The sequence below is a fragment of the Chrysochloris asiatica genome, unplaced genomic scaffold, assembly GCF_000296735.1.
Source record: "Chrysochloris asiatica unplaced genomic scaffold, ChrAsi1.0 scaffold00118, whole genome shotgun sequence".
NCBI lineage: Eukaryota > Metazoa > Chordata > Mammalia > Afrosoricida > Chrysochloridae > Chrysochloris > Chrysochloris asiatica.
In genome coordinates this window covers 8428218-8448453 of record NW_006408636.1, presented here as the reverse complement: position 1 = coordinate 8448453, position 20236 = coordinate 8428218, and the positions used below count along the sequence as shown (strand labels likewise).

The window sequence follows — 20236 nt, the reverse complement described above, 5'->3', positions numbered from 1 at the left end:
TTCATGGGAAGAGAGGGATTGAGAGCTGGAGGCCAGGAGGCAGACTTGCAGAATGTGCCCTTTGGTGATGTAACTTATTATATACGCCTGAGTGTTTAAAAAAAAAAAAAAAAGCTAAAATGAATAGAGAGAAACACTGTTAACTGATGGTACATGGAGGGGATTATAATAATTGTAATGAAACAAGTTGTTTGATTTGTTGAATGTAAAACTGATGATCTGCCCTGTTAACTTTCACTCAATTCACAATAAAAACATTAATAATAATAAATTTTAAAAAAAGAAAGAAGAGAGAACTATACAGTCAGTCACCTGGTGACTACACAAATGTCCCACCTATGAACAACCCATAGTTATGAACCAACCCAGTAAAGCCAATTATATTTTAAAAAATCAGGTGCATACAATGGTTCACAATGACAAATGGGCACTACTTTGCAATGCACATCAAAACATTATTATTATTACTGTGTTTTACATTAAAATGTTTTAGTGTATCTGGAAGTGTTTCTTTCATTACATTTACTCATAGAAAGCCACACTATATATTAAGACAAACATTGGGGTAAGTATTGAACTGTTAACCACAAAGTCAGTGGTTCAAGCCCACATGCTGCTCCTAGGAAATCCTATACAGTATCGCTATGAGTTGGAATTGACTTGACGCACTTAACAAGACAAACATTTGACTGACATTAGATATGAACCGAACTGTACCTATCTGCTCCAATTTACCTGCAAATTCAATTTAAAGACAGACTCCGGGATGAAACTCATTGATAATCCCGGACCACCTATAATCCTAATTTTCTGAGACTCCCAGTCAAATGATTTTTTCATCTTCTTGATGTCATACCCCTTTTTTTCTGGTAAAATTCCAGTCATTATTTAAAATTCCTCTCAAATAGCATCTCTTCCCCCAAGCCTTCCCTGAATTTCCCCCTCCCCCAATCTTGGTAAACTTAGTTACTTCCTCTTCTTTGTTCACATACAAGTATTTTACAGTATCTCCATATCTATTCTATAAAATTTTTTGCACTGCATTGTGTTATTTGTCTATGTCACCTCCATCTAGCTATGAACTCATAGAAGGGTGAGGATGTCTTATTCATGTGCATATTTCCAAAACATAGGGACAGTGCCTGACATATAGTAAGGACTCAAAAAATATTTGCTGAATAAACAATTTCTGCAAGTAATGTCTTCAGTCAGCTATTCTTTGTTTTGGGGAAGGACTTTAGAAAATGGAGACTAGTTAGTAGATTCTAGTAATAATCATGTCTCTGGCACTGTGGGTTAATGTTCTGGACTGCAAAGTCACTAGCTGCTCCTCAGAAACCCTATCTATACAGGATCACTATGAGTCAGTAGTGACACAATGACACTTAACAATAACAACAACACAGATCCCCTCAGAAGCCACTGTTTTGATTACATCTATTTTTTGAAGGTACCCTAATGAGACTAAGACAAACATATTACTGAGAAAGCTTGTCTGCAGCCATCCGCTGATTGCAGAGACATGTTTAATCACATTTTGTTTGGAACAAACCTGTGTATGTATGAACTGGAACCCTAGTAGCAATATTTTTTTTTACAAGTTGGAACTGACTTCACAACACACAACCACCTCCCACCACCACCCTTTTATATGCCCACGAAGGCAAAACTATGTGTTTTCTATCCTCCCAAGACAATGGCACATTGACAAAGTTTTAACAATGAAGGGAAGGTTCAGAGTTTATAATCTTTATGGGAGCAGAAAGCCTCATCTTTCTCTTGTGGAACAGCTGATAGTTTCTAACTGCTGACCTTGAGATTAGCAGCCCTGTTCATAACCACTACGCTACCCGAGCTCCTTTGTTGTTGTTGTTATTAGGTGCCATCGAGTTGGTACCAACCCACAGTGACCTTATGCACAGCAGAACAAAACACTGCCCGATCCTGGGTCAACCTCATTATTGTTGCCATGCTTGAGTCCATCGATGCTGCCACCTGGTCAATCCATCTCATTGGGAGTCTTCCTCTTTCTCTCTGACCCTCCACCTTACCAAACATGATATCCTTCTCCAGAGACTGGTCCTTCCTGACAATATGTCCAAAGTATGAGAGATGCAGTTTGGCCATCTTGGCCTCTAAGGAACACTCTGGCTGCCCTTCTTCCAAAACGGATCTATTGGTTCTTTTGGCAGCCCATGGCACTTTCAATATTCTTCTCCAACACCATAACTCAAAGGCACCAATTCTTCTACAGTCTTCAGACATGAGTGAATGCCTCCTGTGCTGCCTCACTTTCTTGAAAGATTTCAATTTTTATTCCATCAATTCCTGGTGCCTTGTTCTTTGCCAATTCCTTCAATGTACCTTGGACTTCCTCCTTCAGTATCATTGGCTCTTGATCATATACTACCTCTTGAAACGCTTGAACATCAACCATTTCCTTTTGCCACAGTGACTCTGTATTTTCAGAGCTCCTTAGACCTTCCATTATATAAGTTTATACAAGTAATGATTTAGAAGAGAAGGTGTTTGGGAATGGTGGCTGAGGTGAACAGATCCTTCCCAGGATCTAGGTGATCTGAGGAATCTAGAGTCTGTAGTAATATTGTACAACTTGTTGTTGTTATGTACCGTGGAGTCAGTTCCGACTCATAGCAACCCTGCACAGGGTTTCTGAGGCTGTAAATCTTTATGGGAGCAGAAAGCCTCATCTTTCTCCCGTGGAGCAGCTGGTAGTTTTGAACTGTTGACCCTGAGGTTAGCAGACCAATTCGTAACCACTATGCTACCTTTGTTATTAAGTGCTGTTGAGTCAGTTCCAACCCAGTAAATGGTTTCCAAGGAGCAGCTGGTAGGTTTGAATTCCTGACTTTGTGGTTAACAGTCAGTCCAGTGCTTATATTACAGCGCCACACCAGGACCCCATAATCAGCCTTAGTCTCTACTTGATGCCACCTAAACTCCCAGGGGAATTTAGCCTGTATGACAGTACACATTTACCACACCCTCTGTAAAGCCCTGATCTCAAAGGTTCTTTTCACCGGAAACTATGACAGAAGGAAATACGTGGGTGGGGAGAGGTAATGGGTGAAGAGCCCCAGGTTCCTGACATAGACTACACGCAGGGAAAGAAGAGCAAGCGCCATGTTGAAGCCTTCATTGCCATTCAGACCCCTCTTATTCCTGCAGCTACCTCTGTTGGGGGTGGGGCTGAACCTGATGGCCCTCACGCCCAATGGGAATGAAGACAGCACAGCTGGTGGGGAACTTGGGACTGGGGGAGGGGGGGTTGTGAGAAGGGACATACAGAACTCTGAATCCTGTCACTGGACAATGTGGGCAGAATTTAAGAGAGAGTGGGGAGGGCAGGGGGATGGGTTCCTTGCCACATGTTACTCCTTCCTCTAACCATCGTTTTTTTTTTTTTTTTGTTCTGTTTTGTTTTGTTTTCTCTTCCCCTCTCCCGCTTCATTTTCACTCCAATCTAGATTTCTTTCTGACCTCTATGTCCCCTGGGTCTCTCAGTGTTTCTACCCTGCCACTCCCAGAGGTTCAGTGTTTTGTGTTCGATGTTGAGTACATGAACTGCACTTGGAACAGTAGCTCTGAGCCACAGCCTACCAACTTGACTCTGCACTATTGGTATGAGAAGGGAGGAGGGGGTAGCACATGGGAAGGGGAGGAGATGCAAGGGAAGGGGACCAAGAAGGAGGGTAGCCAGCACCCCAGGCTTCCCACTGTTTTCTCATGGGGCAAATTATAAGTCAGTTCAGAGAAAATGAGGCTGGGTTGTGGACATCTGTAGTATCCAAATGTGCCCCATCATTCCACTTCCTTTTCATTCTTCTCTAGGTACACGAATTCTGATAATGATAAAGCCCAGGAATGTGGCTACTATCTATTCTCTGAACAGATCACTTCTGGTTGTTGGTTTCAAAAAGAGGAGATTCATCTCTACAAAACATTCGTCATCCAGCTCCAGGACCCCAGGGAATCCAAGAGGCAGGCTGTGCAGACATTAAAGCTACAGAATCTGGGTATTTGAAAATAGGGGGTCAAGAGTCTAGGGATATTGTGGGGTGCTGGGATATTTGGAAGGAGTTCTGGGGGTGTAATGTAAGCATTGAACTGCTTACCAAAAGGTTGGTGATTCAAAACCACCTTGAGAGAAAGATGAGTAACACCAAGGAGCAGTTCTACTCTGTCCTACAGGATCCTTATGAGTTGAAACTAACTAGACGGCATTAGGTTTGGCTTGGTTGGGGGAGTATATGGAATGGTCCTCATTCACCATAAGGCTACTTGGGCAGAAAGAAGGAGGTAGACAATTGGGATGGGGAAGGGACGAGGGATAAGGGGCACTACCTTCAGGATCTTGACTTGTCTAGGCCAGAGAAATGACCACACATGCATACATATCTCCAGTAATCCCCCGGGCTCCGGAAAATCTAACACTTCGCAACCTGAGTGAATCCCAACTAGAGCTGAGCTGGGACAACAAACACTTGGACCGTTGTTTGGAATATCTGGTGCAGTACTGGAGTAACCGGGACCACAGCTGGACTGTGAGTGACTAGAATAAATGAATGTAGCAGCTAAGGCCAAGCAAGTGGGGATAAAGGATTCAATCAGCCAGATAGGATGGCCTAATTCCAAAGGATCTATGCCTTTGCCCCACTACTCAGTTCCTCTGCCCACCAATCTGAAGCCCACCCCTATCCTCCCAATTCCTTCACCTGTCCTTGCCAATGATTTACATTAAACTTTCTATACCCATACTATCCTGAATACCAGATAGACAAGTAAGCAAAAAGCAGCCTTTAAGGGAATTTGGGGGAAAGGCATTAAATTCAAGACAGTGAAGGGAGCAGTATGATTTGAGTGGTCAAGATAGGAGGGAGGAACTGGGAAGAATCTGAAGATGACATTGGGGTGGAGTCAGCATTGTGCTCTAATTCTCCCTTCCTTTATAGACGCCCACCTTTCTCTGATCCTCTTTCTCCCCCAAGGAACAATCAGTGACCCAAAGACGGAGCTTCTCTTTGCCTAGTGTGGATGGGCAGAAACTGTACACTTTCCGTGTTCGGAGTCGCTATAACCCACTCTGTGGCAGTGCTCAACATTGGAGTGAATGGAGTCACCCAATCCATTGGGGGAGCAATACATCAAAGGGTAAAACAGACTCCAATCCATTATCCCAACACTCTAAACCTCTTTAACACCACCACCGTCTTTTGCTCTACTTCCCTACCCTTAAGCCCCCAAACTTGGTGCCCCATCTCATCTTGCTTCCCCCAGGAAGCAATGCTTTTCTGTGTAAAGTTGGGTCAATGTGTTATTAGGGTAAGGGAGTATAGAGAGTTGGGAAGCAGGCAGAAGGAGTATTCAAGGGGGATATAAAATGTGTAGGATTTTCCCTATAGCATTCTCAGAGAAACTGCATAAAATGAAAATGGTTTTGGAACCAAACAGCTATAGAGTTTAAATTTAACTCTGCCATTTACTACCCCTTTGACCTTGGGCACTTCACTAACCTTTTTCAGTTCTGTTCCCTTTAAAATGGGGGATAATAAATGTTCCTCCCTCTCAAGTATTGTGAGGATTAAGAATACAGGAAGTGTTTAGCACAGTGTCTGGCTCCAAACTGGAGTTCTACAAATTTTGGCACATAGTAGTAGTAGTTGTAGTTAAGTCCATTCTGACTCGTAACGACACTGTTTAGGGTTTATGAGGAGCAGCTGGTGGGTATGAACTGCCGACTTTGTGGTTCACAGTCCAGTGCTGATCCTACAGCACCACATCAGGAGTTCAGGCACATGGTAGATGCACCACAAATATTAGATCCCTTTTCCTTTCTTCTTTTCTGTAGAGAATCCTTCATTGTTTGCATGGGGAGTGTGGCTTATCCCCCTTGGCTCCATAGGCTTCATTATTAGCCTCATCTTTGTGTACATCTGGCTGGAAAGGTGAGATTTGGGTAAACCCAGGAAAATAAGGTGGGAATGGTTGGGAATCGTTGTTGGTGTTATTAAGTGCTGTCCAGCTGGTTCCTCATAGCGACTCATAGCGACCCTATCTGGGGTTTCCAAGGAATGGCTGGTGGTTTTGAACCACTGACTTTGTGGTTAATAGTCCAGTGAGTATCCCTATTGTAGGATCTCTAGGAGTAGAGTACAGGTTAATAAAGAATGAAGGATCATCCAAGAGAGCATGGTGATGGGAAGACGCTACAGGCATAGAGAACACAAGTCACTTCATTCTATACTGAGGAACTGGGAGAAGGGTAATAATAGAACTTAACCAAAGTGCTTTTGCTTTCTCTTTCTCCTCACTTAGGGCAATACCCCGAATTCCCACCCTCAAGAACCTAGAGGACCTGGTTACTGAATACCATGGGAACTTTTTGGTGAGAACATTGCCATAAGCAGACTGCAGTGTGTTATTAGGGTAGGGAAATGTACAGAGTTAGGAAGCAGGCAGAAGCAAGATAGACAGAGGGGAGGAAGGAGACCTGAACTAACTATCAGGATGTGGATAACCAAATAGGCAATGGACTAGACAGAGACACACAGAAGAACTGAATATAGATTGGGTGCAGCAGATGGAACCGTAGTATTGGGGGCCCAGGGGTCTGCGCCCTTCAGTAATCACAGCAATTGCAGGTGTTGTGAGATCTCCCTTAGCACAGAGGCTAGGTTTTTTATTCTTGCTCTCAATTGATCTCTGACCTGGAGATATCTGTCTTTAGGCCTGGAGTGGCGTTTCTAAGGGACTGGCTGAGAGTCTGCAGCCAGACTACAGTGAAAGGCTCTGCTGCGTCAGTGAAATTCCCCCAAAAGGAGGAGCTCTAGTGGACGGGCCTGGAGGCTCTCCTAGCAGCCAGCATAGCTCCTCCTATTGCCTTTCTCCCACCCCATGTTACACCTTGAAACCTGAGTCCTGATACCCTGACAGAACCCCAGGATCCTATAGCCCCACGATGTACTAACTTTTCCCTTATCCAATCTGTCTGGGACTGATATTTACCTCATCCCTCTGTGACCGATTTAGTAACTCCTTCATTTAGTAACTCCTAGTTGAAAATTGTTCCTTTGCCCTGCACTTGTTTCCCATCTCCCCTAGTTAGCCCTTCCTTTGCTTAGGATTTTCTTTCCCGCTGTTCCTCCCTCAACTTTCCCATTTACCCTTCAACTGTTCCTAAATCAGTAAGAAATAAAGTTTCTGTTGATAACAAGAATGTCTGTCATGTTCACATACATTCCTTTCTTTCTTTTTAAATAAAGTGAAGCAAAAGAATATCTGTCATGAGGACAGGGAGCAGGAAAAGCATGGGGTGTAATAAGGGTGAGCGGCATGGTGCTGAGGGTAGGAAAAGGTAGATTCATGCTGTGGAAGGGGGTAGTACTAAAAGATTAACTAGAAACTTGCTTTTCTCTAAGTGTTCTGTACTTATTCCAGGGTCTAGTTTAAACTTAGATTGATTACATTGCCTCTATTCCCAACAAATCTTTTATAAACCTACCCAAGTTCTTTTCTTATCCTTCTTGCAACCCCATGTCACACATAACACTTCTGACCTCATAATCCCTCAACTGCAGCCTCGGGCCCCACCCCTAGGGATGCTGGTTATCCACAACTGCAAATAGCTCTCTTCTGTATGCCCAGTCTGGGCTTCCTCAGCCTATGGGATCCATCTACCCCTCCAGCCCCCCAATCCTATGGGCCCATTTGACCCCTAAGACCTTTAGAACATCTACTTCTGCATGAATCATCAGGCTTCTCTCTGAAGATTAAGACAGCCCTGAAAACATGTTCATCTTCATCAAATATGGAGGTAAGGAGCAACAGATAGCTGGAGTCTGTGTATGAGGGTGGTAAGACTTGAGAGCAATAATCACAGAGATTAAATAAACAGAGATTGGTCCACATAATCCATCTCATCTCTCTTCAGATCATCAGCAGTTTCTGGTCAATACCAATTGCTCTGTCCTTCTGTTGTTGCACTACATCCGCTGTAAGATGAGGTTGTCTAAAACAGGTGAGGAATTTGGGGAGGGGACTAATAACCAAGAGTCAGGAGTAGTAAAGTAATTCTTAGCTCCCAAATCCTCCTCCTGGAAAGAAAGGAGTTCCTCATATTCCCAGAGCTTTCTCCAACCCATTCAGTATAGGACACTGGCCTTTTCTGTTCCCACTCTCTTTCCTTAGCTGCCCCAATTACTCTGTGGCTTCCCCCCAGACACCATCGATTTGTGTGATGAAACAGGGACAATGAAGTTGCTTTTCATGATGAAGACCCCTGAAGAATATGCCAGCAAATTCCTTACACCTCGAAGCACCTACTACGTGTGTAGGGTGGAGCGTGGGGCACCAGGTAGAGACTTGGGAGCATTCTCTAGATATACGGCAAAGTCCTTAAGATGGATCATAAGCCTTGTCCTTTAAATAGGGTACCCTCAATCAGATCCAAATTGACCATCTCTAGTCAGCAGTGAAAGGGCACTGCCTGTATAACATACACATATGCCATGTCACCCTACCTCATTCTAGGGATGGACTTGAGGGGAGGAAATTAGATACATCAGCTCAAGGTAGTGGTTAATGTTGTTGTCAAGTGCCGTCGAGTTGGTTCTGACTCATAGTGACCCTGTACAGGGTTTTTGAGGAGCGGTTGGTGGATTTGAACTGTTGATCGATCTTTTGGTTTTCCTACATCACCACACTAGGACTCCTGTTTAATGTTAGAGTCCTGGAATCTTGGGCTTTGGATGGGTGGAGACTAAGGGACAGGGGCTAAGAGTGGCACATTGTTGTGTTCACAGGAACCCGAATTGAGAATTCCTACAGAGCTTTTGTGCCCCTCCTTAAGAATCCAGGATATGAGCTATTGGGTAAGGAGATTGCGGTGGGGGTGGGGAAGGGCATGGACAGTACAGTACATAACTGTGTGATGTAGAATATAGAGTGGTAATGGTGGTGTGCCATGAAGTTGGTTCCAACTCACAGCGGACCTCTGTAGGGGTTTTGAGGCTGTAAATCTTTACAGGAGCAGAAAGTCTCCTCTTTCTCCTGTGGAGTCACTGGTCGACTTGAACCTTGCAGTTAGCAGCCTGACACATAACACACCATGCTACCAGGGCTCTTTAGAATATAGGATAGGGCTAGTGTAACACTGGGAGTCCTGGTATGGCACTGTAGGATAAGCATTGAAATGCTAATAAAAGGGTCACAGTTCAAACCCACCAGCCACTCCGGGGAAATCCTATATAGGGTTGCTATGAATCAGAACTGACACCACGGCACTTAACAATAAAACAACAGTGTAACAATGTAGGTATGACCCCAGGATTTTAGAAATGGGAAACAGGATCTGGATCTAGATCTATTTTGTTGTTGTTAAATGCCATTGAGTGTTCCAACTCACAGTGACCCTGTAGAGAGTTTCCAAGGAATGACTGGTGGGTTTGAACCACTGACCTTTCGGTTAGTAGTCCAGTACTTAGTCTACAATGCCAAACCAGGACTTCAGATTCACTTTAGGAGTGATGTTTAACTCAAACCACATGGAGTGTACAAATATGACCCCTCCACCCCCACCCCAATTTCTCAGCCATCTTCTCAGTCTATCTCCCATCCCTTCATTTCCATCTTTTTCTTCATCCCTTTTTTCTTGGTATCTTAAGGTCCCAAGTCTCACCAAAAAGGGCAAAATTTAGGCACCTTCAGATCACTCCTCAGCTTAGCCTGAGGCAAGGTTATTCCAAATGATAGTTTGAATGATTGTGGGGGGGGGGGGGGGGGTTGGGATGGGTAAGGTCTCAGTCCTGAGATTTGGGTGCCTTTTCCTGTTTCCTAGATGCACTGCGCACACAATGTGACCTCTTAGAGAGGAGTAGAGTGAAGATGATTAGAATCCAAGAAGCGAAGAAGGTCGTTCAAATTGAATCCTCCGTGAACCTATCAGTAAGCCTCCCCAAATTTGATCTGTCCCAGCATCCCCTTGCCCCCACCAGCCAACTGAAAGTTCCTCCACTCTGGCCCCCTGGGATGAATTTACTTTCTGAACCAAACATCCATGCCCAACACCTCTTTCCAACCTCTTTTATCCTTTCTTTGGCTCTAGTTTGTTAGCAACTTTCCCCACGGGGCTCTGTGTATGTCCTTACTGACCTTTTCCCTTTTCAGTCTAAAGCAGGACGATCAGAGGAAGAGGGTTCCACTCCTCCTCCAACTCGTAGGGGTCCACTCCATAAGACCAGAGCAGATTTTCTTAGGAGGGATAAACATCGTTAACTAAATAAACTGACCAATTGAGAGCAGCAATACTTGGTATGAAATTACTGGAATTTAACACGAGTTTCCTTTTTCTAGGCGCCCTGGTGATGCTGTGAGTTAGGCATTGGGTTGCTAACCACAAGGTTGGTGGTTCAAACCCAAGAGCCCCGCTGTGGGAGAAAGATAAGGCTGTCTGCTCCCATAAAGATTTATAGTCTTTACAGTCTAGGAAACCCTGCATAGGGTTGCTGAGTTGGAATCAACTCGATGGCAGTGCTTTTGTTTGTTTTTTAAGGACTCCTTTCTCCAAGATCTGCATCAAGGAGGCTCTGAGGGTAGGTGGAAACAGCAGTGAGCACCTTGATGAGGGTTTGGAAGACTATGAAGTCTAGTATAAAGAGCTTTTGAGGGATGGAATAGGGGGTGGGAGCTTCTTAAACCAGACTGCCTCCCCTAACAAAGCCTATCTCATGGTGGACCTACTTCTTCTGCTGGGGTTCAGTGTCAGATAGGCATCTTCCCTCCCCTCACCACAGTCTACCACCTCCCTCTACTGAAAACCCCCCACCCTCTACCTCTCTGCATCTGTGTAGTCTCCTTCCCCCACTCCAACCGCCCTTTACCCTTCCGTCCCCCTTCTCCCATGGGAGCAGCAAGGCAGCAGAAACCAAAACTGGTTATAAGCATTTATTGAATTTATTCATTTATTGATTTGACACACTTTCCCACTCCAATCTAGCACTTGATAGATACAATCTGGGTAGGCCAGGCGCTGACACAGGAAATAACAGGAACCCACAGCAGAGGCAGGAGAGGCGGAGACAATGCAAAGAGAACTGGGGGAAGGGCTGTTGGGTGGTTGGGGGGGAGGGGTAAAGAGGGAGCACCAGATGGCCTCCCTGGCAGGTGCTAGTAAACCTGATCCACATTCCTCCCCATCCCTGCTCATTTCCCAGATCCTCAGCCAAGCTCTCAGCTCTCCGCCCGCCCCCCCCCCCATTCCCTGTTTCTTCACCACACACATTTCCATACAACTTCTGTAGTCAGGGAAGAAGATGAAGGACAGGGACAGCTGTCAGAGGCGTTGAACAGGGAGGTCTCTGTACTTACTTTGCTACCATAAATCTTTCCCTCCTTCCCCTCTCCCACTCCACCCCCTTCCCAGGCTCTAACCTAATTCCAGGCCTTCAGTGCACTCTCCCACAGTAGCACTAACCCACACTGGGTCATAAAGAATGTGGTTACAGACCAACACCACTCACTCCAGGCACAAGTTGACAAAAAGAGTGGACCTAGCTTAGACTTTTCCTTAGGGAAACTCCAACCTATTTCTGCATAAATTTTTTCCTAGACCTGGTCCAATGGAAAGTTCTTGTCCTTATTCACTACCACTCACCTCCTATTCCCCTTTTCTCTATTGGCCTTAAGTTCTCTCCTCCATTTCCTCTAAGCCCCCGCCCCCACCCCCACCCCATGGTGTCTCCTTAGTATTGTCTGTAGTGTTTGTATCATATCACTATGACAAAGCCTTCCTTCAGAAAGAAAAGCACCTTGTCACTGTTAAAAATCTCTATACTTGTGTTTATATTTCTTTAAAAGTTTATAATAAAAAGTCTTTCTGTTATTTGCAGTCTTCCAAGGGGCAATTTGGTCAGGCTAGCCTCTGCAGTGCTCAGGTCTTGGCCCTTCCAGATCACCCCTAGCTCCCTATCCTGCACCACAGGCCTAAGGGGCCACTGCATCAAAATCCCAGGCTCAACCTTATCTGGCCCAGCTCAGATAAGACTCCTTACAAAAAATTCCTGCTCCCAAAGGCAGGGGTAAGGCCACTGGTGACTTCACATTTCCAACAGCATTGCCCGGATGGGGGAAGCCCAGGATGGCTCCCAGAGGGGGCCTTACCCCCTAATTGGCACAGTGAGAATAAACCCTCTCCCTCTCCTCCTCCCTCATCCCTCCCTCCCATAGTCCCCATAGCTTTATCTTCATAATTTCCTCAATACCCGTGTGTGCCCAGACCCCACCCTAGCTCTAAAGCAGGGTACCAAATCCTGGGTGGGGGGGGGTCAAGGATAAAGAGTGGATATGGACAGCCTGACTCCACCTCTGAAGCAGAGGAGAAAACTTCTAGCCCATGGCTCAGGGATCTGTGGGAAGAAGAAACAGAGGACAAGGTAAGAAACTCACCTGGGTCATGAGGGCATGACAACTTTCCATGACCCAGGTTTACACCAAGGGAAACAAGAGATTCCCCCCCCCCCCGCCCCCTTCTGTGCTACCTTGTAGGGGTGGGCATTGCTGAAGTCCCATCTGGAAACTATACAACTCTAAATATTGCTCTCTCCAATTACTCAGGAGTTCTAGCTACTCTTTGTTCTAAATCTCCTCTTTGCTCAGATTATGGGACTAGCTGGGCACTTAAGAGTGGACAGAAGGTTGTGAGAAGCTAGAGTGATTAGGGAGTGCTGTACCTGGCTCAAAGTTGAAGTCCAGTCCCTCGCCCTCATTCATGAGGTCACTGATGATGTTATCCATGTCACACTCCAGGTTCTCCATATACATATCAAGATCTAGATCCTGAGGCATTTTGTCTTGGCTTGCAGCTTCAGTAGGTGATGTGAACACAGAAGTACCCAGGGTCTGGGGGATGGGAGCACCTGCCATGACTGGAGGTGGTGCTATCGTAGAAAAGGAGGGAACCAGACTGCTGGGGCCTGGAACCTCTAGGGCTTTGGGACATAGGTCAACTCCTGTGGCTAGCTTACTGGAGGAAGGTATCCCCCCTAGAAACAGAAGTGTTGGAGCCTGGGACAGGATGGGATCCACCTGGGTCATGAGGACATCAGCAGGGGGTGGTGGCGTATCAGAGGTGAGGAGGGCCTCCAAAGACTGGGAGCTTGAGAAGTACTCTTCTGCTGACATGGGCCCCTCTGCTGGGCTGAAGAGGGAGGTGTTGTAGGTATGTAAGGGGCCAGTAACCCCATGATGCTGCAAAGAGAAGCCAGAGAGACTATTCCGAGATAGCAGGGAGTGGGAAGATGAGAGACTGAGCCCGTCTAACAGCGCTAGATCTTCATTTAGGATGGGAGGGACACCCCCTGCATAGCTGCTGACTGAGGCTGGGATTTCCTCCTCCACCAACACCTCAGGCTCTGGCCTCATGGGGGACAGCCGGGTGCTGAGAGTGCTAGCATTGGAACTGCTTCGTGGACGGAATGCGGTCCACACATCGGCTTCTTCACGGTTTCTAAAGCAAGGGCTGCCTGACCACTTGGCAAAGTGGCCAAGAGGACTTGTCGGAGTGGCACCTTCAGATGGAGTTGGTAGCACCGCTGTTTTCTTCTTGGGGGCCTTGCTGCGGCCCCTGAGCAGCTTGCTGCTGCTATCCATGGAGGCTGCCCGGCGGCGGGGTGCCTTGCCACTTTTACCTCCCTCGGGATTCAGCATCCACCAAGAGCTCTTGCCAGTGGCCTCATTGTGAACCTTGATGAACTTGCTGTGCAGGGACAGGTTGTGGCGGATCGAGTTCTGGTGGGGGAAGAGGCAGCAGGAAAGGGGCATGAGATGTGTGTGGGGGAGGTAAGTGGTCAGCAATCCAGTCTAAAAGGATGCTGGGACAAAGTAGGACTATTTCTGGGGACATAAAGAAAGTAAAGCCCTAGGGGGAAAACAAATGGGCAGAAGCAGGGGAGGGAGAGAAGACACAGCTCCCACCCCTAAGTCAAGCTGCTCTGTCTGCTCCTGACTCCTCTGCACAGGGGCCCAGAAAACCTGCTGCAGAGGGCACTACACGTGTTCAGGAAAAACTCACAGCATTGTCCCCCCACCCACACCCCAGTCTCTGGGGGCTGTCTAAAGCTGTGGGAGAAGGCGAGGCACACCCCTGGCCCAGTAAGAATTAAGCTCAGGTGGGAAAAGAGCATTCTACAGCTCCACCCTTTTCCTTGAGTGCAGGCTTGGGTGGAGTTTACAGACAGTGGTGTAACACAGCCCATGACTGATCCACCCAGTGCTGAGCCAGTTCTCTGAAAAGGCTGAGGCTGAACCTCAGTGGGGGCTGGTTCTTCATTTCCCTCAGGGTATTTGGGCTCTAGTTACCTCTAGGATTTGAAGATTCCTTTTTTTTTCTTTCTTTCTGAATTCTAACCTTACTTCTTCTCATCTGCACACCCTCAATTATAATCAGCCCTGGCTTCTGCTGTTGTTGCTGAGTGCCTTCCAGTCGGTTTGACTCATAGTGATCCTGTATAGGGTTTTCGAAGAGTGGCTGGTGAGTTTGAACCGCCACTTTTTGGTTCAAATCGACCTTGTAGTCCAGTGCTTATCCTACAGCACCACACCAGGGCTTAGGTGCCTAAAATACAAGAGAACATTCTTCCTCTCTCTCCTTTTCCTTGAAAGGATTTCCCCTCTGTAAATTCTACTAATCAATATTAAGCTTAAATCCCACCTCTTTATAGTGGTTGCTTGACTTTTGCAGCCTAATTCTGCTACAGTATTTTTAATCTGCTCCATACAATGTTACTCAGTCTATATATTGCATTGTTTACAGTTTCTTGTAGTTAGTCTCATCAACTCTAAGCACCAAGAGCATGGATCATGTCTTTCAATCCTGCAGCCAGCCCACAATGGTGCCTTTGAGGGCCAAACTCACACTACACACTCAGATTGATATGTGTTGCTTGATTGGTGAGTGGTCCCTGGGGGTAATAATGAGGCTCCACTTGAGGCTTTTTCAGTTCTTGAGTGCTTGGGTATTGGAAGCTATGTGTTTTCCTTCCATTCTTCCCTCAATAATGCAATGACATTCTGCTACAGAGAAATTTCATCCAGTGGCTCCTTGAGACAAGATCGATAGCTTCTTCAGTCCTGCTGTTATGTGTCGCCGAGTCAGTTCCGACTCAGCGACCCTGTATGGGGTTTCCAAGGAGCAGCTGGTGAGTTTGAACCGCCAACCTTGTGATTAGGACAGATCTTGTGGCCTATTTCTATTGATTGTCCCAGGCCAGTTATACTACTAGGTCTCTCTCCCAACCCTTAACCTCCCTGCTGTTCCCTATCTTTTTCCTTGCACTTTCCTCCACTTCTCTGCATAAATTCTCTAACCTTAGGGGCATATGACCTCACACAAGAAACTTTTTAGAATTTAGAAACTCTAGGGAGTTGCTGAGAAGAGCTTGGAGCAATTAGAAGATTGGGGCTGCAGGCAGTCACAAACCACTCCGATGCTCTAAGATAAGAAGACCCTTTGCCTGGAGAAAGATGTTTAAATGGCTTCTTGTTCCAGGGCTCTTTAGCCAAAGAGCTCCTAGTCTATCTGGGACATTGCTGTAATGGCACTCTAACTACTCTGCTGCATTGATGTTCCTAACTCCTTCAAGGAGTAGCAGTTGCCCATATGGCCAGGGCTCTTAGAAACCGAAGACTACAATGACCACCATGATTTCCCCCTCTTCACACTCTGATTCCTGGGTGTACTGAGACGGCCCATTAGTTCATCCCTTCTTCTTTAGACCTCAGAACTAGTAGCAGCACAGCCTCTTATCTAAAGAGGTCAGCTCTCTTTTTATTGTGGTTGTTAAGTGCCTTCGAGGAGTAGGTTCCAACTCATAGGGTTTTCGAGGAGTGGCTAGTAAGTTTGAACTGCCAACCTTATAGTTCAAACTGACCTCGTGGTCCAGTGCTCATCCTAAGGCGCCATACCAGGGCCTAAAATCCTTACATATTGGAAGGGGGTGGCTGCTTGTTGCTCCCCAAGCCACCTAGCTTAAGTTTTCTTGTTCTAAGTAAGTGCCGCCCCCTGGTGGTGTGGGACTAACCTAAGCACATCTACCTGGAAAGACAGTTCATGTATGAGGCTTTCTCCCACCTCCCCAGGGCTCTGAAGCCCTGATTTGGTTTTGCCATTATTCCAATGTGAGCAAGCCGGTTGTCTTTCTTAGGTTCTGGAAGATTATTTGGAAGCATGGACTAGCAGAAAGAGTATATGACATAGTTATATATGACCTGAGTTCAAGTCTTCATTCTATTGATAAAAGACGAGTTTCCCAACTTTTCTGTGCCTTACTTTCTGAATATGCAAAATGTGGAATCTCAAAATTGCTGTGAAGATTAATGAAATAGAATATTTTAAAAGTATTCTGTAAATTGAAAACCCCTGTGTAAGTGTAAATTAAAAGGACTACACTCCCAGAGCATAACTAACAACTTGTGGTTATTTCTACTACACTGGAAAATGAACCTAAGTGAAAAGAAAAACAGCTGTGTAGGCTGGGTCCAAGGAGGGGAGTTCTTTATAAACTGAGATGGTGGTGTGGCTGTCTACTCAGAAATAGTGCCAACGGTTGCAGTTGTCTGTCTTGTTTTCTGTTCTTGCCAGCCCCTAGGTATATTATAGATCTGATTTCCCAATTTCTTACACCTAGGGAAAGATGAGAGTCCTGGTGTGGTGTTGGAGGGAAAGCGCTGGACAGCATGGTCGGTTTAACCCAAAAGGTCGGCAGTTCAAACTCACCAGTCACTCCTCAGAAATCCTATACAGGGTCACTGTGAGTCAGAACCAACTCGATGGCACTTAACAACAACAACAACAGGGAAAGATGAGGCTTTCAGATCCCGTAAAGATTTACAGCCTTGAATACCCTTTACAGGGTCGCTGTGAGTCAGAACCGACTTGATGGCAGTGTGTGGGGTAGGAAAAGACCATCTCATCATTCAACTCTGTACATTGCTGTATGCGGACTACACTACTTAAGGGAGTGGTGGAGTGCCATGGAGTCGGTTCCGACTTATAATGACCCTGCATAGGGTTTCTGAGGCTATACATCTTTACAGGAGCAGAAAGCCTCGTCTTTCTTCCACGGAATGGCTGGTAGTTTCAAACTGTTGACCTTGAAGTTTGCAGCCTGATTCGTAACCACTATCAGAGCTCCTTACTTAGGGGAGTGAAAGACATTAATACAGGTGGTTACTGCTAGGTGACATTGAGTTGATTTTGACTCATAGTGAGTACCTCACTTTCGTAATGAAAAAAAAAAACAAAACCCAAATTGTCATCGAGTCAATTCCCACTCATGGTGACCCCTTGTGTGTCAGAGTAGAACGGTGCTCTGTGGGGTTTTCATGACTGTGACCTTTCAGAAATCAGATCACCAATCCTTACTCCCAAGGTGTAAGGACTGGGTGGTTTCAAATGACCAACCTTTTAGTCAGTAGCCCAGTGCTTAACTGTTTGCACCATTTGGACTCCTAATCTATGAACATTGTTGCTGTTGTATGCCATGGAGTCGTTTCTGACTCACAGCGACCCTGTATAGGTTTTCCGAGAGCAGCTGGTGGGTTTGAACTGCTGACTTTGCAGTTCAGTGTTTATCCTACAATGCCAGACCAGAGCTCTAGTTTATGAATTCTTGTTAAGTGCCCTTGAGTCTGTTTTGACTTATAAAAACTCTATATACGGTTTTCAAGGATACAAATCTTTTGCGGGAACAGAAAGCCTCATCTTTTTGTTGTTGAACTGCTGGTGGGCTTGAACTATCGATCTTGTGATTCGCAGTCCAGTGCTTATCCTATGAAGCCACCACACTCCCATTTTGTGAACAGAACCCCATATTTCTCAGAACAAATTATGAGATCATTTTGTCAGATGTTTCCTTACTGGTTTCTTCTGGAAGGCCAAGGAAACTTCTAGCCTTGTGCTCTAAAACCAGAGTTCTAACTCCTTTGTCAGGATGAATATTCTTCAGCAATAAATGAAGACTTTTGTCCAAAACTTGAATAACCTCTTACAAAGAAGTTTCTATGCATTATAGGGTAAACTGAGGCAGGTAGCAGCCCACAGTCCCTTTTCTTATTGCACAAAAGTAGCTGTCTTACCCTATGAACTCTACCTTTTGTTACTTCACTTGGGTAGAGTAGTTCTAGAACAGTACCTCTACACTGAGGTATTGGGAAGCAAGCAGGGAATCCAAGTAATCTCATAGAAATGGGAGAAAAGTATTGGGGTGGGAAGAGGGTGAGGAAGGAAGGCAGGATCATGTGGGGAATCCACAGTTCCCGCAGTACATAGGAAAAAGGCTTCCCTATGGGAGTAAGCCTTTGGGGCAGCTCAAGCCAAAGTGCTAGGAGTGCTGAACAATGAGCAGAGAATTCAATATTCTGCAGGGCAGGGACAGGGTCTTATTCTGTGATTCTTCAGCATCAAGCACAGAGTGTGGCGGCATATATACTATGGACTAAGTAAATCTGAAGATTGAAGGTGGATCTCTGGGCTTCTCAAAGGGATGGGGGGTGGTAAAAGGGGCTCTAGAGTAAGAGGAGGGAGGATAGGGGGGCCAGGGTAGGTGGCATTGGGGCTGAGGTAAGGGGGTCACAATTACCTTCCATCCTGCTGAGCTGTTGCTGTCACCCTTGTCTTTGAAGTAGGGCACAGTGCGGACCATCCACTCATAGATCTGGGCGAGTGTCAGTCGCTTATCGGGGGCACTTTCGATGGCCTGGCTGATGAGTTCCGCGTATGACTGATTTCCCCAGGCATTCCGGCGGGAACTTCCTTTTCGAGGACCTGTTACAGTCCCCAGGATCCCTGGCTGAGGGGCCCCAGCTGGCTCTGGGATCTGGGAGGGCAGCAGGATGGGCTCTGAACGCCCCTCTGAGTGTACCTTCTCTCCCAGAACTGGCTCCACTTCGCGCGGCTCAGACGGCTGGGTAATGAGCTCGGGTCGGGGAAGGGGCCAGGTGCAGGAACGGGGACGGCTCTGGGGTTCGAAGTCGGGATCTAGGTCTATGGTAGCGGCAGCCTCTGTGGCTGAATTCTCATTCTCTAGCTCCATATGTGGAGTTGAATCTCCGCGTTTCAGTATTCAGTGGAGCCTGCTACAGTCCCTCACTATGCCTCCCCCCAGGGGGGAAGCACCAAGGGCCAGCAGGCACATTCCTGCCAGTCCTCAAAAGTCTTGAACTTTCCCCACGCCCCAGGACGCCAGTCCACAAGCAGTCCCTTCCACACAGTTGTCTGACCCTGTTCCCAACTACAGCCTCTGAGCTCCTTCCTAGATACCACCTGTAACTTCCCTCTAGCGAAGGCACTTTCTCTCCAGTCTCTCACTCAGCGTCTGGCTCTTTTAAACCCGAGGCAGGGTAACCCCCTCATACATTGCACTCCCATCACCGTCGGTCTACTGAGCCGCAGTCCCTCCCCCTTTTAAATTGCTGCCCCCCGGACACTCCTCCCAAATTTCCTCCTCCCGGATTACAGCCTACCCCCACGCCCAGCTCCCCTCGCGTCACTTGCCCCTCCCCCGCCCCTTATTTCTACTGATAATAGGGTCCAGATCCCAACGGCCTCGGCCTCTCTTATTCCCGCACCAATTTCCCTATCAGCCCTCCCCCCGCCCCCCCCACTCGGTTTCCCTTTTGTTTTGGTCCAAGCAGCAGCCCCCGCCTGACGTCTGTTTACCACTCGCCAGGGGAGCCATCTGCGCACGCGCCTGAGGGGTCAGTTGGGAAACCGAGTTCTTTAGTTGTGCCACAGAGAACTACATCTCCCATCCTACTTCGCGTCCAGGAGCCTGATACTGAGAGGAGTAGCGTGGCAGGATATGGGGAGGTGGGATTTTTAGAGGGCTTGAGGGACTTTTTTTTCCCCCACCACACTTCACCGTCTCCCTTGTGATTCTGGGTCGCCTAGGTGGCTGTGTTCAAACTTCTTTCAGTTAGACGAGGACTGAAGGAGAAAATGTGGGGTCTACAGGAAAACAGAAGCAAACAACAAAAGGCTGCTGCTGGGTTTGAACCGCCGCCGACCTTGTGATTAGCAGTCCAGTGCTTATCCGACAGCAGTTACAATAATCACATGTTGGGGAATTGAGTGTAGGGCTTGTTACATGTAACCTAAACAAATGATTAACTGATGGTAGTGTCTCACCCCTCCTCCCCCTGTACTCAGTTTACACTGTGGCGC

General features: G+C 46.6%; 3 protein-coding genes across 3 annotated transcripts; 2 read left to right on the top strand and 1 right to left on the bottom strand.

Annotated features, from left to right (window-relative positions):
• Nucleotides 1-3144: 3144 nt before the first annotated feature.
• Nucleotides 3145-6943, top strand: IL2RG (interleukin 2 receptor, gamma). The gene is made up of 8 exons (XM_006868534.1): nt 3145-3259; nt 3489-3642; nt 3853-4037; nt 4426-4565; nt 5010-5172; nt 5870-5966; nt 6337-6406; nt 6749-6943. Exons 1-8 carry the CDS (start codon nt 3145-3147, stop codon nt 6941-6943), a joined length of 1119 nt encoding a protein of 372 aa, XP_006868596.1.
• An 866-nt stretch (nt 6944-7809) lies between these two features.
• LOC102822734 (chromosome unknown open reading frame, human CXorf65) lies at nt 7810-10314 on the top strand. Its single transcript, XM_006868554.1, is given in 6 exon segments — nt 7810-7834; nt 7952-8038; nt 8240-8374; nt 8823-8891; nt 9857-9963; nt 10186-10314. Coding segments are annotated over 6 exon segments (552 nt in total).
• A 1916-nt stretch (nt 10315-12230) lies between these two features.
• FOXO4 (forkhead box O4) lies at nt 12231-19212 on the bottom strand. Its single transcript, XM_006868533.1, has 3 exons — nt 18654-19212; nt 12747-13803; nt 12231-12422 (listed from the first exon to the last, which is right to left on the bottom strand). The coding sequence occupies exons 1-3, from the start codon at nt 19104-19106 to the stop codon at nt 12415-12417; spliced, it is 1518 nt and encodes a 505-aa protein (XP_006868595.1). The 5' UTR covers nt 19107-19212; the 3' UTR covers nt 12231-12414.
• Between the last annotated feature and the right edge of the window lie 1024 nt (nt 19213-20236).